At 55.0% G+C, this 27,643-nt stretch overlaps 1 protein-coding gene across 5 annotated transcripts in view; it reads right to left on the bottom strand.

Moving 5' to 3' along the window:
* The window catches only part of SHANK2 (SH3 and multiple ankyrin repeat domains 2), a 512,111-nt gene that overhangs the window by 151,640 nt on the left and 332,828 nt on the right, over window positions 1-27,643 (bottom strand). For all 5 annotated transcript variants that reach the window (XM_055314494.1, XM_055314499.1, XM_055314504.1 and 2 more), the window contains exon 16: window positions 729-811. In XM_055314494.1, the coding sequence (XP_055170469.1) occupies window positions 729-811 (83 nt within the window). The remainder of the gene's footprint in view (window positions 1-728; window positions 812-27,643) is intronic.

Below are 27,643 nucleotides of genomic sequence, written 5' to 3'. Positions count from 1 at the left end.
GAGGCTCTCAGATGAAACTTCCACATGGCTTACCCACACACGCGGTGGACAGATGTCTCCTCTCACGGGGAGCTGATGCCATTTTGTTTTCTTTTGAAAGGGAAGCCCCCAAGTGAAGGGCTAGTGGGGGGGTACCCTGCCATGGAATGCATCCCCAGAGCCCCCCACCCCAGGCCACATGGCGTGTATGCTGACGGTTCAGTCCACGACAGAGGGGGACCATCTTGCCACATTTCCTTTGCAAAGTCACCTTAGGGGCGGGCACACACAGACGCCTGCCGCACTTGGAGCCGAAGCCCACTCCCAGAATGGGGCAGTTTCTAGATATCCGAAACTCAGCGCTGGGTAATTTTGGATATCTGAGCCCAGGAGCACCAAATCCAGCCACCGTTGGGCTGAATGAAACCACAAAATATAAGATTAAACCCATGATTTTTTTTTCCTTAAAAGGGTGGGGGGAGGGAAGAAGGGAGAGCGAGCAAGCAAGAGCTCGTTCAGAGCAATGTTGTGCACAGAAAATTGAAAATATTCCTAAAGGAAGCCCCGATGTTTTCTGAGTAAGGGAGAATGTTAAAGAACACGGTTGTCTAGCAACCAAGTGCCCCCAGGAAGAAGGCTTCTTTCTGAGCCGGGGAGAATTTTCATACGGCGTGCACACACACACACTCACACACTCACACACTCACACAACATGGGAATGCACCCAGGCTGGGAGCAGCTGCTCTTACCTTTTGCCCCTCGGAGCACGAATCCAAAACCCTCATTGTCCTTCTTCTGCAGGACCACCGTCTTCTCCTCGATGATGCAGTCACTGTAGAGAGAATTCCGGGGATAGCGACCATTATTGTAACCCGTCATCATCACCGTGGCTGATCCTCCGCCGGGGACGTTCATCATCATAGCCAATTAATCACCCAGCTCGCCGGATCCAGGCAGCATGGAGGAAACTGAGCGGCACAGGGCGCAGGAGGAGCGGAGGCAGCTGGGGGGCCGGCTAACGGGATAGGCGGGCACGGCACAATGGGGCTCGGAGGGGGGGCAGGCAGAGGCAGAGCCGGAGCGGAGCCGAGCGAGCGGGAGGAAGGAGTCAGGCATGGTGGGGAGGCCGCCGAGCCATGGCAGCGCGGGCTGGCTCCGGGCACCCAAAGGCAAAGAAAGTAAGTGGCCCGGAGGCAGCGAGGGCAGCGGCGCTAGGGCGTCCAGGCCGATGCATCTTCCAGGGGAGCTGAAATCAGCCAGAGGAGAAATGAGGCAGCAGGTTTTTTTTTTCTTCTTCTTCTTCTTCCTGAAGGGGTTTTCAAAAATCAAATTCTATTTGCTCTCCGCACGAGCCGGTGCCCAGACGCAGCGACCCCTCCCTCTCGGTCCGGATGAATGTGGTGTCCCCACAATCACCAAGGAGCCCACAATGCCACGGCGGCAGCTGCTCGGCGTCATCCCGCACAGAGAAACCGCAGGCTGGCGGAGGGGGCGGCCGGGGCGCTGCCGATGGGTGGGGGCTCCTAGCGGGAGGAGGCAGGTCACTCCAGCGACACCGACACCGAAGCCACTGATGGCACGGCCTCCTTTAGGGGACGATGAGTTGTGGGGATGGGGAGAACAGGGCTCAGGGCTTCCTCCTTTGAGAGACGACCTAAAGCCACACCGCCTGCCTCTTGGCACAGCATTTTTTTTTTTTAAAGGAAAGAAACCCGAAAGCTCCAACTTTGCTTCAGCTGCCAAAGCCTCCCTTCATTTACAGTAAGGGCACTTAGCCACATGATTGTCCACCCCCGGCAGCGCCCGGGGGCGCGGGACGGAAGTGAACTTCCTGGTGGGCCACACAGCCTGGGCTAAACAGTGGTCTCCCGCTCCACCCTCCAGGGGCTGCATTCCCCCCAGGACTCTGCTGCCCCGGAAGTAAGTCAGCAGCTGCAAGGCTAGGCCCACAGTGCAGGGAAGGAGGAGGGGCAGAGGCAACGTGGAGAGGCTTTCTCCAGGGTCCTAAGGGGCTGGCCATGGAAGGGCTGCATGCCAGAGGTCCTGAAGAATCCAGCAGGCCCCTGTCTCTGAGGGGAAGACCGCAAACAGTGGGAGCAGCGTGCTGACAGGCTCGGAGTCACAGACAAGTGAAGGTCAGCTTTGTCCAGCACCGGATTCAGGGCCGGCAGGAAGCAGGGGTCCCAGCATGCAGACCACTGGGAGCAGCTCAGCCAACCCAGATCAGGTGGCCCAGGGGGAAGGAGTGCTTGGTCGGAGGAGTGATGGGCTGCTGAGAGCTTCCCATTGCATAGATGAGGCAGGGGAACTTCAGAGGGGCTGAGGGACACAGCTGGAGAATGCACACATGTCCTGAGCCACTCCTGAGCTCCTGCCCTTGCATCGGACAAGCCTGCAACAGAACTTGCCAGGGTGACGCTGCCTTCCAAAAAAGGGCTGGTATCCTGCAGACACTTACTTTCACACTGACAGACTACGCAACTCAGGATGACTGGCCTAGGGTCTCATACTAGAGGAGGGGTTCTGTTCCTGTGCTCTTGCTCTGCCTCCTACCCTGGGCACAGAGAACCTCAGCTTTGGGAGCAGGGCTGTGACTATGAGCCCCCTGGCTCAGCCCCTGAAGCCCAGCTGATGCAGAGCCGGGAGTCCAGGGCCCTGGGAGCCCATGGGCAGGGTCACACAGGTGGCCTGGCCTTTCATAGATGATGGGGCTCTCTAAGCCTCTGAACTTTGCCCTCATGTTACAAGGCGATGAGAAGAAGCCATGGGCCTCCCAGGGTAACTGTGAGGTCAGATAGGCAATGCTCACAATGGTGTGTGTGTGGGGGTGTATGCCCAGGGGACCCCAGGGAGCCATCAGTTGCCATCAGATATGGCAGCAGGCTGGGGCTTAGCTAGGACCCAGGAAACCACAGGAGTCAAGGCAGGAGAACCGGGCACGGGTGCAGGCTCTGTGGTAAGCAGACCCTCTGCCAGGCCCGGCTGCCCTTCTGTCTCCCTGGTGTCCCCCAACCAAGGCACAGACATGTCCTGCCTTCCCACCCACCTCACTTCTCGCTGAGCTCCTCAATGTGGCCCGGTGGCTACCTCAGGCGCCAGGCAGGTGCAAGCTCTATGACCCGCTTCTCCAGGGAAAGGCTCACCAAGGCCCGGGCCGCCGAGCCACTGCATTGGCCCTACACTTCCCTCTGCATGAGGAGCTGCTGGCAAGCAGCCCCCAGAAGCCCGGGAAAGACGGTGCCGGCCCTGCGAGTCCTCAGCCATACCTCCCCTGGGGACACAGGTGGCCCTCGACGTCTGCCTCTGCCCAGCTCTGAGGCGAACCTGTCTTGCAGTTCAGGCGGCGGCCCTACTGTGGGCCAACTCTGCCGGCAGGACCAAATGCTGCCTCGGGCTATGTGTGCCTCACAGAAGACCATACATTTCTTCCCAGCCGTCCCCCCTCACCCCGCGATGGGGGACCTTGTTAGGGCCAGTGCAACACTTGTTGGCTACCCCAGTGACCGCACAGGGACGGTCTGCAGTGGTGGGTGAGGGGCAGCACTGGTATCATACACAACTCAGCTCAAGCCCCAGCTATGCTCTGGCTCAGGTCACTCTGAGCTTCACAGCTTCAGTGTCCTGCTCTGCAAAATGGGATTAAGAGCAAAACATGCCCTGTGGGCTGAGAAAGAGTTAATGAAATAACCCGCCATGGCCCAGGGGTGCAGCATGTGTTGGTAACACAACCTTCCTGAGCAGGGTCACTGTTGCGTGTGCCATCCCCTCCTCCTCCCAGGGACCCCCTCCGGGTCTAAAGACCGAGCCCCTCTCCGAGCCCTCGGAGTCTTCTCAGCGATTCCCCATTCAATGAACTTCCTGACTCCCACTTATGGCCGCAACCGTCTTGCCCCTAAAACGTGTGGCTCTGTCCTGCTGGCTGAGCAAGCATTAAACCCCTTTAGTCTCTGATATGAAGAAGGACTCCTGTCACTTCTGTCCTGCTTTACTTCAGGATCTAAATAGCCCCCAGCTCCTGCTCATCGTGACCCTGTCTTATTTTTATTCACAGACAGACCCGGGTTTGAATCCCAACCCAGGCATTTACCAGCTTAGCGGCTCAGAGCCTGTCCTGCCTGCAAAGTGGTGGTAGTAATATTTGACTCATAGGCATTTTGAGGAGTCACTGAGATAAGGCCCCTGTTATGGCGCCTCAATCGCCCAGGAGATTTGGGTCCTGGACGGCCGACACCCACAGTACCCAGCCAAGGGCCACACACCCATCACGTCTGTAGGCTGCCGCAGAACGGGTGTGAACACAAGATCGGGGTGGATCTTGGGTGCGTCAGTGCAGGTGGGCAAAGGAACACTGAAGAGTCTTGAGTGAATAAGCCTCCAATTGGGACAATCCTTGGATCCTGGGTTGCACCCAGAGGGCAGGAGCAGCTCGGCGTGGTGGAGCACCCAGGCAGCCCGAGATGCAAGTGGAAGGGAAGTCCCAGGCTGCTAGAAGTGTATAGTCTTTGTAGCAAACCATGAAAAGCAGTGGGAGCTCTGAATGGAAGCATCGTTCCCTTAGAACAGTTCACGTCTAGTTTCCTCTGAATGGCACAACCTTACAGCGTTCCCTCTACCCCCACGAATCAGACTGGGCATTCCCACCCCCGGGTCCTAAGGAGGAACCTGCCTGGAGATGAGAAACTCTCAGAGGGCTCCTTATCCTGGTTTATGAATCTAAAAGCTGCCTCAGGATGATGGCTGTGGCCACATGCGGAAGCTGCGGTATGCAGATGGGGCCTGTGCAAGATGCCTCGGGAGCTGTGCCGAAGCCCCAGAAAACAGAGGCCACCCGGCCTCCACTGGCCGGCCTGGTCGTGCATCAGCAGACCTGCTCCCCAGATGCACCCCAAACGTACTGGCAGCTGCCTTCACGGGGACACTGCCCCAGAGCCCACACAGGCCCCAGGCGGCTGACCTTGGTGTGGACCCAGAGGCCAACACCACCTGGGCCTGGGGACACGGTCTGGTGAAACCAGCAGCCAGCCCTGCTGACTACACTGCACCCCTGCTTTGCATCTGCCCCCTGGCCTGGACCACAGCTTTCCTGTAGGGGCCCCTGGCTCGTTTTCACTCCTGAAACGCTCTATCATTGAGACATATCATGTCTCTCACCAAGCACTCACACACAGACCCTTCACGCCTCACTGCCTTATGCTCTGTGTCCCCTCTGCCTGCCATGCCCTCCCCAACACTGCTTACCCCACAGGCTCCCGCACGGGGCGGAAGCCATCCTAAACCCTCCCGATGATGGTCAATGTCACACATTCTCTCCTCGAGGATGCCTTTGAACCTGGCCCAAGCCTGGTCGTTCTCACCCACTAACCCGTCAACTATGCAGCCCTTGGGAGCAAACATCAATGCCTTGTTCCTCTCTGATGCTCCCTAAGTGAACAGGCACAGTGTCTGTTCTTGGTAAGATTCTACTTGGGTGTGTTGGCTAAACCAAAAAAACGTAATCTAGCTGTGCTGTCTTCAAATGCGTTTTCTGAGTAGGGTGGGAAGGCTCTTCAATGAACACAAAATGTACCCTTCTTTGCCAGTTTCCTGTAGCAGGAGCTGTGGAAGGCAAAGGGGGCAGGCACCTAGCCCCACCCGTACAGCTGTGCAGGTTGTACACAGTGCAACCACAGAGGATACTAGTCACATGATGGCCATCATAGAACCCTATATTTATTATGGTTATTTTGGCAGAGGTGGAAGTAAAGTGCCTTGAAGGGTCAGGCAACTTTTCATAAGTGCATGCAAAGATGGAATACAGGCCATTGGCTTTCTCAGAGAATGTGAGAGGTGTCCATACAGAACCACATCAACACTGGGAGATGGCTTCGTGTTGAAACTCTCCCGGGAGCCACATGGTTGAGGTTTCCATGTTCCCATTCACCCAACAGTCCCAATGCACACCACAGTAAAGGGTTTACTCAGTGCCCTTGGAACGAGACAAGAGGATCATGGAAATCAGGGCTCGCACAGAGGGCCCCAGAGACCCCATCCCACTGGCAGGCCTGAACACACTCCTGGCCCTGCCTCACAGCACCATAGGTGTCCAGGCATCAAGTGGCTTTTAACTAAGGCCCAAGGGCCCCTTTCTCCCAGCAGGGTCCCACAATGGGCCTACAGTGAAGGCTGCTGTTTAGCTGGTCTAGGAGGTAGCAGGTACCAGTGATGACCATTGGCACTTAGGATTCATTAGTTCTGAACAAGCTACCGTGGCAGCGGGCCTGATCCTGGAGGAGGTATAGACGTAGAGCCACAGGAAGCCGAGCCTGGAGTGACAAAGATGTGTGAGCATGCAGGACCCTGGGCTGGCTCTGTCTGCCCTGTCTCACATGGGAAGGATCATAGTGGGCATTTTAACTTTGAACACAAGGACCGTTGGGGTAGACTAGATGGCTTCACCTGGAGCTCTCCGGATCTGGACTAGGATGGGACTGTCAAGTCAAATAGTTGCATCTCTCCCTTGCTCCACTGGGACTGGGTTTTGGTGTAGGGCTGAAGTTCAGGGGCGGCTGGGACCAGTGGCTAAGCTATGTTCGTTAGCACATTAATGCAGCCATAGCACACTGAATACCTACTGAGTGCCAGAGAATGGACTAGTTACTTGGCACTTTGCAGAGATCAAACCAGGCCCAGTCTGGCCCTGATGGAGTTGTCAGGTGTGGTGTGTTGAATGGTGGCCCCACCGAAGATGAGCTCAAGTTGTAACTCCCTGGACCTGGGCATGTGCCCTTGTTTGGAAACAGGGCCTTTGCAGATGTGTTTAGTTAAGGATCTCAAGATGATATCACCCTGGATTTAGTGAGGGCCCTAAAACCAATGACTGGTCCTCATCTGAGAAAAGAGAAGATTTGGGGTCATAGAGGCACCTGGGTCAGAGAAGCCAGGTGAAGACAGAGGCAGAGACTAGAGGGATGGGGCTGTACACCAATGCACACCATGGATTTCCAGCAAACAGTGGAAGCTGGAAGAGCTGGGGAAGGACCCTTCCTGGAGCCCTTGGAGGGACACAGCCCTGCTGACACCTTGTGCTCAGACCTCAAGCCTCCGGAACTGGGAATAACACACTTCTGTATTCTCAGCCCATGGTCATTTGATACAGGAACCTTGGGAAAACCTTACACCGGGCAAGTGGGAAGCCAAGTACTATTCCAAGAGTCACGTGAGTGCTGGATACGGTGCTGTGAGAACCAGAAGGGGGCTGTGGGAGGAGGGCTGATGCAGGAGCATGAGTGAATGGGTCAGGAGGCTGGAGAGGTAAGAGCAAGAGGAGAACATTCCAGAAGGAGGTGGAACCACAAGATAAAGGTTCTGAGGCATATCAGAGAAGCCAGAGGGGCCGAACACATAGGGCCCTGGTCTCAGCTGGGTGTACACCCAGGGCAAGGTCTAGGGGATGCAGCTGGGAGGTAAGAGGCTAGGGTGCAAGCCCAGGACATCCCTGCTCCGAGTCACCCAAGCAGGCTAAGATGACAGAACAACAGTTGCACCTGCTTCCACTAGCCAGACTGGAATCTCACTCAACGACCCAGGGTTGACTCGCACACGTGGCAGAAACTTTGTCCAACAACCACGTTCCATGGAAACAATTCACACAATGTCTGCTGCTGCTGGTGACAACTGTCCCAAGCCACCAGTGTGAAGGTAAGGTGGTACACAGGTGGACAAGATGCCTGGCACCGTGGCACGAGCCAGATGCCAGATGAGGCACCAACATGGGGAGGGCGCTATGCCCAGAGTCAGCAGGAGAGGCACACGCGCAGACGCAGGGAGGTGCCTTGAATCCGACAGGTTGACCCCCTTTGGGGTTGTAGAACTGCTGGGGTGGGGGGTGGGGGGATGGGAGGCAGTGAGGACATCGAGGCCATCAGGCCCTACAACCCAGCCCCCAGTGGCCTCAAAGCTTTGTGAGGTCCAGGAGACATGCCTGTGACCTGGAAAACAAAATCCCCCGGCTGTGAAATCTGAAGAGTAAACAGCCACATGCAAACCGGTCTATGCTTAATTGTCTCTGAAATCTAATGTGGGGTCAGCCTCATTACTCACTAAATTTTGTATCCATAAACATATGATTGCATGCAAAAACCCAAGGGCAAGTCGGATCTTCTCAGCTTGAAAGAATTTTTGGGTATGCGGCCAAGGGCAAGAACTCGCAGGAGCCTGGGGGAATTACCGCAGGGAGCTACTCACAGGCACGTGGGTTCAAAGGCAAAATTCCCCAGATCATTGCAGAGCTTTTCCCTGGCGAGGTCCATGGAACATGGGCCGTGCATACAGGGGTGGGTCTGGGCGGGGGTCGCTGGGGGCGGGGGCGGCGGAGCCTGGGGGTCCTTCCCTGGAGGACTCCCGTTAGGGAGGCTGGTGCGTTTATCCTAAGAAGCGGTGTGTGTGTGTGTGGGGGGGGGTCCCCGCCCTCCCCAGGGCAGCAAAATGCAAGCCTGAGAGAAGCCTTGTCTCGGTCACTCTCCTGGTGAACGCATTCCGGTGACAGGCTAACGCAGGCAGGAACTGGGACACTATTAGAAAGAGGGACCTCCAGGGATCGGAAATGACAGCGGCTGTCCTAGAAATTTCCGGGCTCTGCCAATCAGGAAGGACGAGGCTTCTCTGAGGGGGGTGCCGGTGGCCTCAACAGGTGTCCCAGCTGGGCAGAGATGCCAGGCGTGGGCAGGCGGCCCAGATCGCTGCGGCGGTGCTGGCTGTAGGGCGGCACAGAGGGCCACTCCACGGGCGGCCAGGGCAGGGCCCGGCCTCACCCTTGGGAAGCCTGGCAGCCGCGAGCAAGCAGGGAGGGGGAGGGTTCCCCTGTGTCATCTGTCACTGGCTGCTGAGCTAGAGCCTCCCAGCCCTGTCCACACACGCCGCCACTCCCTGTATCCTGCTTCCTGCTTCCTGGTCGGGAAGTACTGGGTGATCGGTGTGGCCCTCCTGCCCCCCGCCCCACCCTACACAGGCCCGCATCTCGGGGAGGCCGCCACGTCCCCGGGCGAGATGCAGCCCTGCGTTCACTGCCATCTTGGTGTTCGGAGACACAAGCTGTGCAGGAAGTCGGGGTGTGGGCAATTCATTCACAAATGACGCCGCTCCTGGCTCGGGGGAGCCCACCTTGCTCCCGGGCAGGGCGGCAGCGTCATCTCACGGCGCACTGGTGAGGATGTGGGCTCTGGCCCCGGGAGCCCGCTCGCCCACTCAGCAGAGGCGCGCTCTTACAGGTGGATCCGCGTCTCGGGTCGGCAATTGTGACAACACCCTGCCTGGTGCTCCTCCTCATCGCTAACGTGATAAGCAATACACGGCTTTCCTAATAGAAGCAATAATGTGCAAAGAACTTGATTCAAATTAAATTGTCTCATTACTTTGTAATAAATCACGCAAAAGCATTTCCTAAGTACTACCAGGCGTGTTACCTGCCAGCGGTGGCTGGTGGAGGAGACAAAGACACGGCCGGGATGCGTTCAAAATCACGACGGGAGGCGAGCATCGCTCCCCCGCATGTGAGGTCTGAAAGGGAAGACGGCCGCCTTGGAGCAGGAAAGGCTCGGGTGGGGGGGATCCCCAGCCTCACCAAAAACCCTCACCCACAGGATACAGAGCTCCAGCACGGCTGCAGGACCTCACAGGGCGTGGGCAGAGGTTTGGAGAGGTCCCTGGCGCAGGGCGCGGCGGGGTTGGAAGACTCGGCTGCCACTGTGAATAAGTAACGTGGACACCGAGCATCTGCAGTGCGGCCCCAGAAAAAGCACCCCCTGGTGACACCAGTCAGGTGCCCCAGCGTTTCCTGCCACTTGACGGAACGTCCTGCACCTGCACTTATGTACAGCAGGACGTGCCTGTGTGGGCAAAGCAGGAAGTACTGTCTGCTCGGTCTCCTGTGCACCTGGACCTGACGCCAGAGCTGTAAGCAGAAGGGAGGCCCACGAGGGACCAACGCCCGGGCACCCTGCTCTGCTTTCGGAGTTAGCAGGAGCCCCTGGGGTGCTCCCATTGTGAGCCACGGCTCAAGGAGGGTCACAGGAGGGGCCCTCAAGGCACCGTAGGAAACGGTGTTCCCAGCTCCAGGAACAGAGGAGAAAACCTCGGTACTTGTGCCAACGGGGCGCGGAACACCAAGGGGCCAGCCCCAAAGGGAGGCATCATCCTGGCACCCTCCATCCTCTCCCCAGCCGGCCTGCAAGTGCCCTCAGCTGGAGTCCACCAGCATCCACACATCTATCCACAGCCTCCCCCACTTCGGAGGCCCCGTCACTTTTCATCTGAGGACCACAAAAGCTTGCTGAAGAGTCTCTCCTGAATTCACCCTTTATTATAAAAATATTAAATCGGATCACATTTGCCAGTCAAAATACAACAGCTTCCCATTAGAACTGGGGATGAAAATCCAAGCTGCCCACCATGGCTGAGACCCTCTGTGAGCTGACCCAAGCCCCATCTCCTCATTCGACTTGTTCCAGCCACAGGGCTCTCTTCTCTTCCTCCAGCAGGCCAACCTCAGCTACCACAGTGCCCTTGCACTGCCTGGGCTCTCCCAGGATGCTGCTGCAGGTCTGCATGAGCCAGTCCCTGAGCTCACTGATGCAGAGGGGCCTCTGCTGCTGCTCAGAGATGCCCTCCATGTCCCAATTCTCAGCCCTTTCTTCTGCTTTATTTTCTTCCAGTTCCTCACTGTATTTGAATTTATGATTTGTTTTGCACATTTGCTTACTGTCTGAGTCTCCCAGTAGCATCTGAGCGTCTCCAGAGCAGGCCCTGGTCTGCCCACAGAGCTTTTAGCTGGAGAAGGCCCACTTCGTAGTGTTGGCTCTGGCCAGAGTTGGAAGTGGGACTTGGACAGGACTCACCCACACTGGGCTTGGGTTTTCCTGTCTGTAAGATGGAAAATTGGAACATTCCAGTAGGTTCTTGACTGATGCTTACTGATTCAGGATGAAGCCTGAACCAGGGACTCTCACATATGATCTGCGATGCAGATGGGCTGCACAGGACACAGGGGGCCTCTCAAGTTTTAAAACTGGGCTGGACCTGGGCAAGATGGGAAGAAGGGTCACGGGGTGCAGAAAGGCACGGCACCCACAGCACCATGAAATCTTCTCCCATGGCTTCCCCCTGCCATCCTCCTGGCCCTCCAGGGGTCATTCATGTTGGACAGTCTATGAAGCCTGTGGGGAAGGTCTGCCCAGGGCCACATGGCTCAGCCAGTGGCAGGTCCAACTTGTAAACCTTTGCCTTTGATCCTGAACTGAATATCTCTCTTTTTTAAAAAAGATTTTATTTACTTATTCATGAGACACACACAAAGAGAAGCAGAGATACAGGCAGAGGGAGAAGCAGGCTCCCTGTGGGGAGCCCAATGTGGGACTCGATTCCAGGACCCCGGGATCACACCCTGAGCGAAAGGCAGATGCTCAACCACTGAGCTACCCAGGCATCCACTGAACTGAATCTTCTTTAAAAAAAAAAAAAAAAAAAAGCAAAAAATCAGAGGAACAGTATAACTGCTTGACATTTTGCTAGGAGTGTGGAAAGGGGCTGTCTGTGACTTTTCTTCCTGCAGTAATAGCAGCGAGAGGCTAGGCCTCCCCCATCTGTTGGTCTTGAAACTCACCCAGGAAGACCACGCTGAGTGGGTAGTGGGGCAGACCGTTCCCCAGTCTCTCGGGGAGCGGCAGCTGTGGTTCAAGCTGTAACACTGGAAGCTGTGTCCTTTGGTGAGAGCCAGACTGCACGCAGGCATCACCTGGTGCTCCTGGCTTTGGAGAGGGGGCCGGATGCGGCTGGGTACAGGCCTTGGGGGCTCACCCTGAAACCCCACAGAGACCACCTAGCCCACCGATGGCACCGCCCTCTAAGGTGAGAGGTCATGAGAAACCCTGGCCAGGCCCCAGCTGGAGGGTAGGGTCTGGCCATTGTGACTGCCCACCCCTTGATCGCCAGCCTTTTCCCATAGAATATAGTTTCTGTTCTTGGTGCTAATGCTGTACAAGAGGTCGCCTTCACCAAATGGGCAGTTCTGAAAGTTGCTCAGAGCACGAAGTAGACACATTTTCATGTGGGGCACCTGGTGAAGTCCTTCAAAAGGGGCTCTGCAAACATTTTAGATCAGGGGTTATCAAACTCTTTCTGTAAAGGGCCAGAGAGTAAATATTTCAAGCTTTGTGGGCTATGTGGGTCCTGCTGCAGCTCCTTACTCTGCGTTACTTGTGGCTCTGCCGCAGCCATTACGTTTACAGTATGTAAATGAATGCGTGGGGCTGTGTTCCAATAAAACTTTATTGACGCCAAGAGGCAGTGGGCCGGGTTTGGTCCTTGGGCCACAGGTTCTAAAGTCACGTTCCTGGTGTTCTAAAGACACTTGACACTAATATGTGTTATGTGAGTGCCTCAAAATAACTCCCCTGCAACTGCGTATCATAAAAGCGAGGAAATGTCTTAATCCTCCTACACAAGCAATACTTGCATTGCTGCACACGGGTACCTAGTTTGACACAACATCTGAGCTTCAGAAAAGACCCAAGGAAAACACTTTTTAGAAATGAGGTCATCTACCAGATGCCCTAGAAAGATTCAGAAAGATTGCAGGGAGAATCCTTCCTGAAACACAAAGAAACACGCCCCTCCTTTCTAGCAGAGCCAAAGGTAAGGAGGCCCAGCATCGAAGAGTCAGTGCAGGAACATGTGTGTCACCAAACAGTGTGTTTAGTTAGGTAAGTGCCATACTTTCCAATTCCCATTTCCACTGAGGGGCCATCTGCCAGATGAGGTGGTCTTCCGGGGCACGGCAGAGGGGTGCTGCTCTTGGGCTCAGACGGTACTTCGACCTGGAACACACTCTGGATGCGTGCTATATGCCAAACTCCTATTCATCTGTCAAAGCCCACTTCAGCAGCCACCACTTCTGGGAGAGCTGGGTCCCTGTCACACACCCAGCTCCTGGTGCTTCCCATCACCTCCCACTGCAGAGGCAGGAATACTCAGAGACTTGCTTTCTCAGCCTCCCCTGCAGTTATGGGTGGTCACAGGACATGGGTTAGGCCCAGGAGACTCGAAGGTAAGTCTCCAGGGCCCTCTGGGAAAGATTTTACTTGTGGGAGAGATTTAGACGGGGGGAGGGGGCTTCCTAGGGTCTCTCCTTCCCCTATTGAGTTCTGAGGGCATGGTACCTGGAGCTGTGGCCACTGTCTTGCAGCCGTGGGGGAGAGGCCAAGTGGCTTGTGGAGCCACCGCTGAGCCATGGAGCGGACCCTAGACGTGCCCTCCTTCAGGCTTGCTGCCTCCGCCTCTGCCACTGTGAGTGGGTTTCTGTTCTTTGCAGCCAGAAGCTTCCTAATGGACAGCCAGAGGCAGGTGCAGGGAAGGTGAGGAGGTTATAAATGAGAAGACACGGGCAGATGACCACAATCTAGGCGCTAAGACTTTCCTATAAATCAAGTGGCCTTCAAGCTCTGTTCTGGGTTGGGAAAGGCTCATCCAGACCCTGTCTTCTCCGAGGACTGCTCATTAAGCCACAAGGACTCAGGAGCTCTGGTGACACAGACCTGGGGCCCCATACCAGCTTCTATTTCCTGGGAAAGATTTGATTAAAGCTCCTCATCTCAAATCGACTCAGTCTGGAAAGTGAACTCTAAATATCAGTGGTTTTGTTGACTCTAGCCAAGACTGGTGTGCTGTCAACCATGCAAGGACTCCAGAAGCACCCCAGCTACTCCTAAGTCCTGCAGCAAAGCTAGTGTACCATGTGGGGAGGGACAGACAGACACAGCAGAGGGGGTAAATTTTGGGAGCTCCAGCTGAAGTAAAGGATGTTAAGACAGGTAGGAACGTTGCCATGGTGTGGACCAGCTCCTTTGATCAACAGAAGGGAAAGCTGAGGCCTGTCCCTGACCAGGGCGATGGCAGGGCCAGGGCTCTGCATCTTCTGATGCATCATGCGGCCTCTATGGTCAAAGTCACCAGGTGATGGGGTTTTGGTTCTGGAGAAGTGACAGAAATGTGTGCAGTCCAGCTGGTCCAGTGGAGCGGCATGCGTCCTCCTCTTGAAATCAGCAAGGGCCACCGAGCTTTCCCGCCCCTCCAAGTCCAAGGATGTTGGCTGCTTCCCATGGGACTGCTGCATGGCCACGGGAGTCCATGTGGCTTCCATCCAGCCCCACGTGCCCTCCGACCATCAGGGCTGGCCCGAGCTGGGCCCTCCTACCCTCGCAAACACCCGACTCAGGCCCTGTAAGTCGCTGTTGCTTGCACTCACTTCTGCCCGTGAGCTGCTCCCCAAGGAAGACGCTGTCTTATGGTGCAGGTGCTTGTCCCCAGCTGTGTGTCCCTCTTGTGTGCAGGACGGCCCCCTCCATCTGCTCCCTGCCACGCCTCCGCCTGAGTTATCAGGGCCATTTCCCACGGCATCTGGATAGAGCTGTCGGAGCTGCACGCTGGCGAATCCTCCTGAGACGTAAATCGGCCCGGCCGCCAGGCTGCAGATGGTCTGTGTTTGCAGGGGCTTCCCGGTGTCTTCCCTCAACTTTCCCTGTTGTTTGGGATTTCCTGGTTCCCCCACTGCTTTCCTCATTACTCTTCATTAAACCTGGAGTTGCAGCACATGGCCGGCCACCCCAGCCAGTCGTCTTGTCCTCCTTTGTGCTGGGGCTACCGAACTGCTCCTCGCGTCTCTGGCGATGGTTCGCTGCTTTCCAGCCGGCCCTGAACCAATCCTTTTCCAGCCACAATCTGTTCCAGGTGCCTGCCTATAAGGCCAGGCTACATCTGTATTTGTTTTCCTCCCTCCTTCCCTTCCTGTCTTCAGATAACCAGCCTGGCTTCTGTTCCCCATTTACTCTCCAGTTTTCCCCCAAATGCCCAAACGCTGACTCTCATCAGCCTGAGGATCTTACGATGTCTGAGCAACATCCCATTACTGAGAAGAACACCGTGGCAGTCCAGCAGCAGGTGCCGGCACACACTGATCAGCGCGAGCGTAGATCACACAATGGTCCCATGTTCACAACATGCCAGGTGCCGTGTGAAGCCCACAGCCAACCTGTGTCTCACATAACAAACTTAGGAGGGAGGCACTGTCTTCTTCCCCACTTTACAGGTGAGCTCAGGGAGGTTCAATGTCTAGCTAAGGTCACACAGCTGACACAGGGCACAGCTGGGAGTCCAGTTGAGGTGCTTGGCTGCAGAGTCCTGCCTTTGCCTGCGAGGAGCCACGCCTGTCTCTTGCTCATGGAGGGAGGACTTGGGGCTCCTCCTGGGCCTCAGCGCCCACTTTTGAAATGCACACAGCCCGGAGCAGCTCCTCCATGCCCAACCACACTTGGAGCCTGAGGCCCACCTCCTGTCTTTGCACAAACTCATCTAACAACCCTTGTGCCTGGGGAGAAGCGGGACAGAGCCTTATTCCTGGAGCAAAGAGGGAGTTTGGATGGGATACCGCCTCCCCACCTGTTCCAGCCACCTGCCCCAGGCCATGAGCTGGTTCTGTTCATCCCACAGCATCAATGAGCAACTGAGATGATGTCCTTGTTTTTCCACACGTCCCTGGAGCACCCCCCGCCCCCCCCCACTGGAACTGGAGCCTTGAGAGGGCAGGGTGCTGTCTGTCCTGCTGGCCATGCACCCCTGCTGCTGCCTGGAGTGGTGCTGGCCCCTGGTGGGCACACAGATTTCTTCTGCTGGTGACCTCGGTGAGACCCCTGTCAGAGCCCAGGCCTGGCCCCAGAGCTTCTCTCTGTGGCGGGTATCAGGTCCACCGCTGCCTGCCACCCCACCCTGCTGTCTTGTGCGTATCAGAGCAGGTGCCCCAGGTACCCCTCCCGCAGGCACTGACCTCTGCCTGACAATGTGCAGGAGATCCATTTCTGCATCCACAGGGACCAGGGTGTGCCCAGCCGGCCACACCCCCACCACCCTGCACCAGAGCCTTGTGGTTTAGGCCTTAGCTTGAGGCCTGCAGGTGAAGAGGCTGGAAGCATGAGCAGGAGCAGTTGGCCGGTCTCAGCCCTGGGTGCTCTGGTGCCTGAATGAAGACACACGCATCAGGGAGCCATGGCTGGACAGCCTTCCCCCAGATGCATGTCCACTCTGAACGTGGAATGTAATTTCTTTGGAAATAGGTCTTTTAGATGTAGTTAAGGGAAGGATTGAGGACAGGTCACCCTGGATCTGGGGAGGGGGCCCTAAGTCCAATGATAGGTGTCCTTATAAGAGACAGAAGAGGAGAGAGAGAAGAGGAGAAAATATGACGAAAAGCCAGAGGCAGAAGCTGGAGGGACGTGGCCACAGCCCAGGGACAAGGGAAGGACCCTCCCCCAAGGCCTCCAGGGTCAGGAGGGGACAAATCTGCGTTGTCCAAGCTGTCCAGTGTGGTCACGTGCAGGGCACCCTGGGCACTCATTAGACACTGTTGTAACGCTGAGGCCCGGAGCTCCGTCTGCACAAACCTCTGTGCAGGTGTGGGGGGCCCTGTCCACAGAGAATGTCTCACAGACCGGGGCCGTGAGAGATTCCCGGGGTGGCCAGCACCGTGGCCTGTTGTGGCCGACTCCCCCAGCAGGGCAGCCAGGAGGAGGGGCCCCTGCCTGAGCAAAGGGCAGGCAGGGCATCACCCTGACCTCAAGCTGGCCAAGGGAGACCTTGCTCCTGGCGCCATGTGGGTTCAGTCTCAGGGGGCCAGCACTGCCCTCTGTGTCCTGGACATGCAATGGGCTCTGGGCTGCTCTGATGGCAGCAAACCCTTACCCTTCTTAGCTTCTCCATCTGGGGAGTGGGCTGTCACTCCCGACCCTGGGGGAAGGGCACGGGGGGGGGTGATGCACTCAAGGCTGACCCTGATGAAAACTGCCTGTCCCAGCGTCTATTCTCACGTCCCCAAGTCTCAGCACGTGTAAAGCTCACAAATGCCCCGTATTGGCTTTTGCTGTGGCAGCAACTGAATATGAGCCTGGTGGCTTCCACGGTGTACTTGCTCCCGCTGTGCACCAAGGGTTTTAGCCTTTCGGGCTAACTCAGGCTGTTGTAGGGAGGCCCTGGGTGTGAAAACTGCCTGTCCCAGCGTCTGTTCTCACGTCCCCAAGTCTCAGCACGTGTAAAGCCCACAAATGCCCCGTATTGGCTTTTGCTGTGGCAGCAACTGAATATGAGCCTGGTGGCTTCCACGGTGTACTTGCTCCCGCTGTGCACCAAGGGTTTTAGCCTTTCGGGCTAACTCAGGCTGTTGTAGGGAGGCCCTGGGTGTGAAGGGGGAGCACCTGTTCCTTGCCCTTCCAGGTTTCCGGGCCCGGCCTGCATTCCTTGGCTCATGGTCCCTCCTCCATCGCTCTGACCCCTGGTCCTTTATCACATCTTCCCTTCCCCTGCTCCCAACCTTCCTTCATCCTAACGAGGGCCCTTGTGATCCTGTTGGGCCCACCCAATGTGCTAGGAGCGTTTTACAATCTTGAGGTCAGCTGATTCCCTGCAAGGTGCCCTGTGCAAACCTAAATCCCCTTGGGCATGCATCCTGTTCATATCCTGGGATTCGGATGTGGGCATCTCCCAGGGGGGCTGTTATTTGGCGACCACACCACCTAAGTCCCTCCATCCTGCCCAGCCCCCTGTGAGACAGTGAGACAGACCAGGCTTGTAATGCAGGCTGGGGGTGTCTTCATCAAACCTCGCTGATGAGGGGGTGACTCATCACATCCCAGGCACTGCCCCGGTGGCGCTGCTGAGGGCGGAAGCCCCCGTTGGCATGGGTACCACGGGCCGAGCAGACAGGTACGGCAGCGGGAATGTTCGTGCGCTCTCCGGGGTGTGGAGGAACAAAGCCTGGTCAATAACGAGACCCCGTGCAACTCCCACCGACAGGCTGGGGCTCCGCCTGCAGGTGCCCCGAGTGGAAGGGAACCGGGCGGTGGTGTCAGCTGCTCAGGGGCATTTTGGTTTTACTCTCCTGGAGATGCCAGGGGCTCAGCCTATGCCCTGTGGGCACCCTCATGCTGGCAGCCTCCCCTCTCGGCAGACTTTGATCCCGGAAAGCCCCAAGTAAAAAACTTCGGCGTGGAGGCGTTTCTCTGCCTTCCCAGTTCGCTGTGGAGGAGTCAGGGCACACTGTGTGTAAGGCCCGGCTCAAATCCAACGCGCGACGCTGACAAATCCAGCAGGGCTGGCAGGAGCCTCATCTTGCAAGGTTAGAGTCCGTCAGATTCTCGGGGCAGAAACTAATCGGATAAAGATGAAATTCGGACCCTGGGGAGTTATCTCCACGAGGGCCGAGAGGGGCTCACGCTGCACGTCCATCCCTCAACCGTGCTGGGGCCGCACCTGCTGGCAGCCAGGCCGGGCTACGATGTGTCAGGCTCCACTGCGGCCCCACCGGCCTCTCCCGGGAGATGAGGTCATTACCTGGGAGCATTGAAGGCATTTCCAGGATCCTTCTATCCCTGCCGGTATAGACATTTTTGGCTTAAGAAGTAGTCCCTAACACCATGACCCAGGGTGGGGGCAGGAAGGGCAGACCCGTGCCCCTTAAGAAAACCCATCCTTCCTTGGTGTGTGTCTCCGGGTTCTTGGATTTCCTACAGAACCCCCTCTCGGTGTCCTGTGCACGCAGGGCTCTGCTGGCTGCAGGGTGCCGGTGCTGACGGCCCAACATCACCCTGATTTATAAAAACAGATTCTGGGCATGGTTGGGCTGACCCGTACAGGGCGTGCTCCTGGATATGGCAACACTGCCCCACGGGCGGTGGGGGGTAAGGGGGTGCAGTCACTTTTCTGTGTGGCAGAAACGGGAAACAGCTCAATGACCTTGGGACGGTGTGAGCCCAAACCTCCCCAAGGGCGAATGAATGAGTGAGAGCATTTGGCCCAGCAACTATGGCTGCAGGACCCCAGCCGAAGGTAGGACGCCCTCAAGGGCACCGTGAGGTGTCAGGGGATGGCCGAGGTATCGGCCTTCCGGGGAAAAGGAAGGAGGGAGGAGGATGTCATCCCCGTACACTGATGGGGGCCTGGACACCACGTGGCAAGTGGGGAGGCAGGACCACACTTGTGGGGTGGGTGGTGTGGGGTGTCCACTGTGGCCTCACATTCACAGGAAAGGTCACCAGGGCATTGCAAGAGGGCTGGTGGGCACACCCAGCCCCAGGAGAGGCCGCTTCTGGGCAGCAGGATGGTGAGAGATGTACTTCACACACTGCTGCGTCCTCTGAAGGTCTCAGGATGGTCACATGGGCACCAACGGTTTTCTAGAAAGCCCCTGACAGTGCAAGGAGAGGGCAAGAGGTGGGCAGGAGGAAGCGAGGAGCCCTTGTCCGGCACGGGGGCATTGGTCTGGAGAGGCAGAGGGTGGAGGAGGAAGGAGAAAAGGAGAGCTCTCAAGTCTCAGAAAGATGGGAGGACGTGCCTTTGCCCGAAGGCGGGGTCAGTCCAGGGGCTTGGCAGCCTCACCTGGCCTAAGGGTCAGGGGTCGGGGGTCGCAGCACAGGTGAGAACACAGAATTCCAGGCAGACACAACAGAGGAGGCAAGGCCGGGTGTCAGAAGATGAGGGAACGAGGCGGCCTCAGGCTTGGTCCTGACCCTCCACCGCAGTGCCCCTGCATCATGCCTTAGCTCCCCATCCTTGGTGAATCTTAGTGGGGTCCACTCGACGCAGCATCCTGCCCTCCCCACCAGTCTGCCCCCACGTTTCTGCATCTGCCATCGAAACAGTCACCTGTCACCCTCCATCCGTGGTGTGTTTTCCTGCTCATCCACGCATATGTGCTGCAGGGGTGGGTTGGCGGGTGGGGGGGCGGCCGGCGCGAACAACCACACACAGGGCGGCTCCAGACAACAGAATGATTTTCTCACAGTCCCAGGGCCAGAAGTCCGATACCCGTTGTCCCTGGACCCAAATCAAAGCAATGGCAGGCACTCCCTCCAGGGGCCCTTGGGAGGCTCCTCCCAGCCTCTCCCGGCCTCTGGGGCACAGGTACAGGAGTACCTTCTCTGCCTCCACGATCACCACCGCCCCCCCACTCCCTCCCTTTGCCTCTCTTGTAAGGACAGCTGGGCTGGCAGGGAGGGCCCACCTGGTTGAGCCACGATAATCTCCCTATCCTGAGATCTGTAACTTAATCATGTCTGCAAAGGTTTCCCCACTTTTTTTTTTTTTTAACCATATAAGCTGATGCTCACGGGTTCCAGGGCATCTTTGGGAGCCTACCAGACATGCCAATCACTCACAACAGAATCTTCCAACACTTGACACATAGTTTCTGAATGAATGCTTGAGAAGAGAGGCGTGAAGTCCTGTCCCTGCTCCTCCTTCTTGGTACCCATGCCCCCTCTCCCAGGGTATTTACCCATCACCCCTGAAATGTGGCAAGTCCAGGAGCCTGAAGCCACATGTGGTCAAAGACCCACGCCCTGGTTTTCTGAGACAGTCTTACTCATTACGTCATACGGTCTCCTTCCTGGGAGGTGTAGACCGGGGCAGGAGACAGGCACGTCCCAACCCCCGGTGCATGGCGAGTGCCTCCACACGGTCCTTCCAGGAGGCCACATGTCCCCGTCAAGAACAAGCAGCTCTAAATGCTCAGATGGGAAGAGGTAGGAAGAGGTAAGGCATGTGTGCATTTCATGAGTGGTGACACTGTGTGGAAAGTGGAAGCCAAAGAGCCCAGCCCTTTCTCAGTACACAACTCGCACGCCTGTCCTTGATCCCAGCCATGCCCCGAGGTGGTGCTGCCAAGGGATCCCCACCTTCCTACACAAGAGGCCTGGACATTTGGCAAAAAAAAATTTGAAAAGAGATTCATACACAGAAAGAAGCCACACTTTTAAAGCACGGGGTGAGAAAGGCTACCGACCTCCAGCAGAATCCTGGCTACACAAGCCCGCCGCCAACCTCTGGAGCTCACTTCCCCTGCCTCTGGGCCCTGCTCCAGAACAGAGCTCTGCCCACCCCAGCTCGTCCCCGGGCCCCTGCTCATCCCTCCTCTGCAGGCCAACTACAGGCCAGGAACCTGGGGACATGATGGCACCATCTGCCATGCCAGGCTTCTGGCCGCCGCGCCAGCCTCCACCTTGACCTTGAGTAGTGGAGTCGGGCTGGAGTCAGCACATACCACGAGGGGCAGAGACCTGCGTGCTGGCTGGCAGCCACCCAGCAGTGCACCCAGGGGTCCTGGAGCTGCCGTGACCACCTCCCAGGGTGGCAGGGAGTGCAGGCGCAGGTTTCTCTAAGCTGCACCTCCCTGAAGCCCCAGATGGGCCACGTCCGTGCCGACCTATGGGCGCCTGGCCTTCCCTTCTGTCCCTGTCCCCCTGCACTGTGCTGCTGCCCCCAGCTGCCTGTGGCCTGCTTCTCAGACCAAATAGACCTTTAGGGAAAGGTGTGTTATTTCCTTTTTTAAGAACCTGAGTTGCAATTGACATACATAAAATTAACCATTTTCAAGTGAACGCTTCAGTGGCATTTAGTGCATTCATAGCTTTGTGCTACTACCCTGTCTACCTAGTTCCGGAACATTCTTCCCACCCCAGGAGGAGACCTCACACCTCTTAAACAAGCACTCCCCAGAAGGATAATTCTTGAAGATGCAAAAGAAGAACAGGCCCTCACTGAATGTAATACGTAAAACGTGGTCAGAATACCCCTCAAAATCAGGAGAGTCCCTTGAACCCCAGTAAGACAGAGGCTGAGAGCACCTGGCCTGGGTTCAAATCTCAACCCTCCCTTCTCCGTATAGCTTTTTCTTCTGTAAAGTGGAGGTCATGAATACTCCCCTGCTCGTAGGGCTGAGAAGAACATGTGGAATGGGTCATGGAGTACGACGACATACCAGGCCTCAGTTTCCCCATCTCTGAATGAGACAACAGTCACCTCACAGGAGGTATGAGGTCCAGAAGTAAGAGCCCCTGCAAAGTGCTGTGCATGCAGTAGATGCTCAGTGTGTTGGCCACCTGCGGGGGCAGGAGCTCAAGCAGAGGGTGCCCAGGTGCCACAGGGACTAGTCAGGGGAGGGAGGACTCGAGAGATGGCCCACATCAACTGCTGTGGTGTGGAGTCCAAGGGGGAGAGCCAGGAGGAAGGAGAGAGCTGCCACTGCAGACCTACTGTGTGCGGGGCCCTGATGGGTGCTTTGTGTGCGGTGATCATGGCACCCCTAAGCAGGGGCACTGCCTCGGTGGATGAGGATGGATGAGGAGCCTGAGGTCAAGGCCGTGAGGCTGCCCACATCTCAAAGCCAGAGGAGCCAGCGGCACCAGAGCCCAGACCCGGGAAGCTCTCTGGGGCATTGTGGCCTGCTCTCTACCATGGTCTCCAGTCCATGCCCGCTCACAGGGTGACACAGGTGGAACCAGACCAGCGCCCCAGACAGGCCTCCCGACTTCCCGTCCAGGGCTCCTCCTCCAGCCTGGCTCTTGCTGTGGGATTTCGCTGTGGGGCTGGGCTGTGGGTTCAGGGGTGCCTTTCAAGACCCAGTGTTCATGAACTGCTGTCTTCTTGAGTGCTCCTGCGCTGGTGCCCTGGTAAGCCTGGTGCGGGCCTGGGGGCACCTGGCATAGGACAGGGGCTGGGGCAGGGGTGAATGCAGGGACACAGTGTGCTAGCAAATGACCCAGCATGGGCAGGGGCATGAGAGTGTGGTCACAGTGACAGGCGAACACTGGGGCCTGGACCCAGAAGGTGGGAGTGAGGGGAGGCTCGTACACCACGTACAAAGGCCTAGATTGTTCTGTGCCCAGGGCAGGTGGTGAGCACGAGAAATTCGTATTTCAGAAATGTCACTCGGTTGGGAGGACTGTGAAGAGATGAAGCCACTGGCAGCCGAGAGATGAGTCAGAGGGCTGAGCCCAGTCCAGGTGAGAAATATGGGAGCTTCTGCCTATGGCCTTGGCTGCAGCGATGGGGGAAGGTGTAATGAAGAGGAAGGGCAAAGGGAGCTCATGGCACTTGGGACTGACTGGCTGCCAGGAGAGGCTGCTGGCTGACATCTAATACCTGGCTGTGTCTGCTTTGGAAATGCCTATGATCCACATGAGGAGGTCAGAGTCCTGGCCTGCCTTACTCTTCCTTACCCTTCCCTCTCTTCCTCCCATCATCCACCCATCTATCCACCCACTCACCTACCTATTCATTCACTCAGGCAACCACCCATCCACCCATCTACATATCCATCCATCCATCCATCCATCCATCCATCCACTCACTTACCTACCCGTTCACTCAAACAACCACCCATCCACCCATCTATCTGTCTATCCATTCTCTATCCACTCCCCTCACCCATGACTCCCCAACCCTGTATTCTCTGAGGCTTGAGCACTTGCCAAGTTCATGATAGCTGCCAAGGAAGAGGAGATAAGTCAGAGTCAGCTCTGTTCTACCCTGGAGGAGACAGACATAGGAAGTAAGGGGTGGAAGGGTCCATCCCTCTTGAACCAGGCAACATTGAGTTGGGGGATCTGCTCGCCTCTTCCTCTGGCTTCTCCCAAGTCAGGCACCAAAGGCCTTCCTGCTTTCTGGAGGAGGAGGAGGGCTCAGAAGACCATGTCTTTGGCCAGAGGTGGGGAATCAGCATAAGCATCTCCTGAGAGTCCACTAACAGCCTCGGGAACACTTCCAGAACTGACCTCCTCATATTCTCCTGAAACAGTACCCCCTTGGCATGGCACTTAGTTGGGATCCTGAGCCTAAACTCTGAATTTCAGGGTCTACAGTTTTTTTGAAAGTATGTTCATTCACAGGTGAGCATAGGCTGGTGGTTTTGGTGGTTTTAAGCAGAACGTATATAATTCTGTAACCACAGGAGACCTTGGGGATGATATAGCCATTTTATAGGTGGGGGAAACTGAGGCCCATGCAGGTGGCTCATGTCAGAACTGGGACAGGGCCCCTGGCATCTGAACTCACAGGCTTGGGCCTCATCAGGCTCAAAGCTGGTCCTGAGGACTTCAGATTAGTACACCTAATTACATATTTGAGGACTGGCCCCATGTAGACTGAGCCAGTGCGGTGGGGTTGGGAGAAGGCAGGAGGAGGGGGCTGGGGCTGGCTCAGCTCATCTCCTCCTGGCTCTGCATGCAGTGGCTCCTGCTGGCAACTTGAAATCAGCCATGGTGGGAATATTCACACTGTGGACCCTGGCAAAGGCTACGAGCCAAGTTGGAGATAAGCAAGGGTATGAGGGAGGGCAGACACAGAGTTGGGGGCATGAGGGCAGAGGTTGCTTTTGGCAGGTAGCATCATGGAAAGTTTCATGGAGCCGTGTAAAACCTGTCCTTTGGCTGCAAGTGGCTAGGGCATTTGGGGAGACAGCAGACCCATGTGCAGCTCTGGTAATGCCGGCGCTCTCCTGGTGGGGTACGAGTCAGTCTGAGGGCTGCGCAGGGGCTCGGCTGGTCCCAACCTGGAGTGTGCCTGGAATGCCAGCCTCCTCGTGCTCCTCTGCTGCTTCATTGCCATCCCCACCCATCCGCCTGCACTCCTAGCAACCCACACACCCAGTCGCCACCTGGGCATGTACTAAATGTGGTCTGAGGGTGCTCTGAGCCAGGATCCTCCCTTGTAGTGAGGGACTTTGCTCCCAGCCTCCAAGAAGGGGTCATTGGCTCCGAAAAAAGAAAAGCACCAGGGTCTCCTGCCTAGTTCCACCAAAAAGGGTAAAATGAGAGTGAGTGCCCTTTGAGAATTTCAGCTTTTGCCGTAGAGCCAGGTGGTCCTGGGGTGCCTCCACCAGCTAGGCTCAGCAGCTCCAGTAAAGAGCCCCTTCTCCAACCCAGAAGATCTAGGGCTCCCTATGCAGGGGTTTTGAGCTAGATCCCCAGGAGACTCCTCCCATCTGTGAAACTCCCTGTGGTTTCATTGGGTCTAAGCCGACCTCCAGCTATAGGAATGTGCTCTAACTCCAGGGTGGGAACACCAGCAAGGTCCAAAGCCCCCTAGTCAATTGCTTCACACCATGAAAGTGCTAGGGAACAATGGTTGTGGTGAAGCCAGAGTACACTTAATGCCTCATTGACCAAGCCCTGGAGAAGGAGGAGCCCTCCCTTGACCCAGCCAAGCCGGCTGCCTCTGTGTCCTGAGGGGCTCAGAACCAGGGTATACCCACAAAGTGCCAGGAGTCTGCAAGACCATCTATTAAACCTGATTCTCAAAGTGCCAGGAGTCTGCAAAATCATCTATTAAACCTGATTCTCAATGCTCCATGATGGAGGCTGAATCACAGATCTTGATTTTCAGATGACACCAGGGGCAGAGTGAATGATCTTGTCTGCATCCCCCTCACCCATTACTCCACCAGTCAGCATTCTCCATTTTCTCCACTCAAAACTGGCCCTGGCATCCCTAGGAGCTGTTCCTTTCACCATTGTTTCATCACCTGGTCATCTGTGCATACTCACCATAAAACAAGAACACCCAAACCCCTCAAGTTTCAATTTGGATCCTACAATTTGTCCTGTGATTTGAATAAGAACCTGCATCAGTCTGATATTGGGTTTCTGGGATAAATGGGGCAGAAACATGACTCTGGGCTTCTCTTGTTTTGGCCTTTGACCTGAAGGAACATGCAATCAGCTTGGACTTTGCTTTGAGAGCAGCTCTTTGCAGAGAACTGCCCATTCACAGCTGCCTGCTTATGACCAAAGATATCCAGAAACCATTTCTCAGCTTTAGAAGCTTACCCATCATTGAAAGGAAAGGCTCTTCGAACATAATGATGTGATTGTCAAAATAATAACTTACACAGACAGGTTGAAATTTGAGTGAATCTCCCAGAATACAGAGCAAAAAGGCAAAAAGGCAGAGAACATGAGAAAGAATGGGGGCAGGTGGGATGAACTCACATGGGCTGATAGGAAATCTCGAAAGATGGAACTGAGACAGGAAGTGAGGGTGTTTTCAAGGGAATAATAAAAGCATATTCTTAAAGCCGAAGCTGCTTCACTTTGAAGGAGCCCCTGGGATAGTGAACACAATGAATAAAGAAGAGACTTATACCCAGACCCATCATCACGACATTTCAGAATATTCAAGAAAAGTAGATACAATGAAGTTCTTACAAAGTTTTGGAAAGGTAAACAAAGGATCACCTACATGCAGTGAGTATCCGACAGCATCATAACCTCTCACCAGAATGAGCAGAAGCAAGATGACAATGAAGCAGTGCCTTCATAGATTAGAAGGAAAACTATTTTGAATCTAGAATTCTACAACACTGAGCACATTTCAAAACCAGAGCCTTTCAGACATGGAAGTTGACATTCTAGGTACCTTTTACTGAGGTTGTTACTTGAGTATATATCCTTGTAGAACAAGGCTAAAGAAATACCTCAATTACCAAGTAGCTCAATGAAGCTAAATCTCAGAATGATAATTATACACTGGGAACTGGGGGATGGCGTCCAAATGGGAGGACAGAGAGCTCCAGTAAGAATGAGATGGGTTCCAGTGATATAGAAGAAACAGGAAAATATTTAGTAGCATACTAGAGAAATAATTTCTCTTCCACAAGAAAAAAAGAAAGGCAATCAGAAACTCCAGGAAAAAAAAAATAAGAACTTCATGCGACAATCATGATCCTAATATTAAGCTAAACTGTGGCATTACTTTGAACAACTGATGGAGTAGAAGAATAAAAAAATCCAATGGGTGCTGGTTATTAGAAAGCTCCTTTTCATGGGTTTATAAAGAGGAACTGCCGTCCTAGCCTTATACTTGGAAATGATATAAACAATTGTAGTATCAAGATTAATGCTTTCCACTGGTTTTTAACTTTTAAAACCAACTATAGACAGAACCTAGAAGACTTTCACAGCAAAGAATTAATGATGCTTTCTGTTGTTAAATTTAGAAATAAAGTGTTAGGGAGGTAACCATCAGAAGAACAAAGCAAAACAAATCAAAAGATACTACCTCACACCTGAACGAGTCCGGATGGCTACTGTCAAAATACATAAAAGATGATCTAACTAATCTAACAATAGATAATCTAGCTAGAGGTACTTCTAACAAGAAAACTAGTTAGAATGGCTATTGTCGAGAACACAAGATAACTACTATTGGTAAGGACATGAAGAAATTGGAATCGGCACTGTTGGTGGGAATGTAGAGCAGTATACTATAGAAAACAGAATGGAGGCTCCTCAAGAAACTAAAAATAGAGCTACCACAGGATACAACAATGGTACTCCTGGCATTAACCAAAGATAAATGAAAACACTAACTCAAAAAGATATCTGCACCCAATGTTCGATGCAGCATTATTGACAACAGCCAAGATATGGAAACAACCTAGGTGTCCACTGACAGATGAATGGATAAAGAAGAAGTGTTATACATATACAATGGAATATGATTCAGTCATAAAACGAAATAAAATCTCACCATTTACAGCAACATGAATAAACTTAGAAAGCATTCTATTAAGTGAATAAGTCAGGTAGAGAATGACAAATACTGTATGATTTCACTTAAATGTAGAAGAAAGCAGAATAAATAAACAAGAGAAAAAAACTCATAAATATAGAGAACGTAGATACAAAGATTGGTGGTTGCTAGGAGGTGGGGATGAGGGAGTGGATAAACTGGTGAAGGTGTCAAGAGGTATAAGCTCTCAGGTATAAGATAAATAAATCCCAGGGATGTAATGGACAGCATGGTGCCCACAGTT

The sequence above is a fragment of the Nyctereutes procyonoides genome, unplaced genomic scaffold (genome assembly GCF_905146905.1).
Source record: "Nyctereutes procyonoides isolate TBG_1078 unplaced genomic scaffold, NYPRO_anot_genome, whole genome shotgun sequence".
Classification (NCBI taxonomy): Eukaryota; Metazoa; Chordata; class Mammalia; order Carnivora; family Canidae; genus Nyctereutes; species Nyctereutes procyonoides.
The sequence above is the reverse complement of the archived record's forward strand: the minus strand, read 5'-3'. Positions and strand labels throughout refer to the sequence as shown.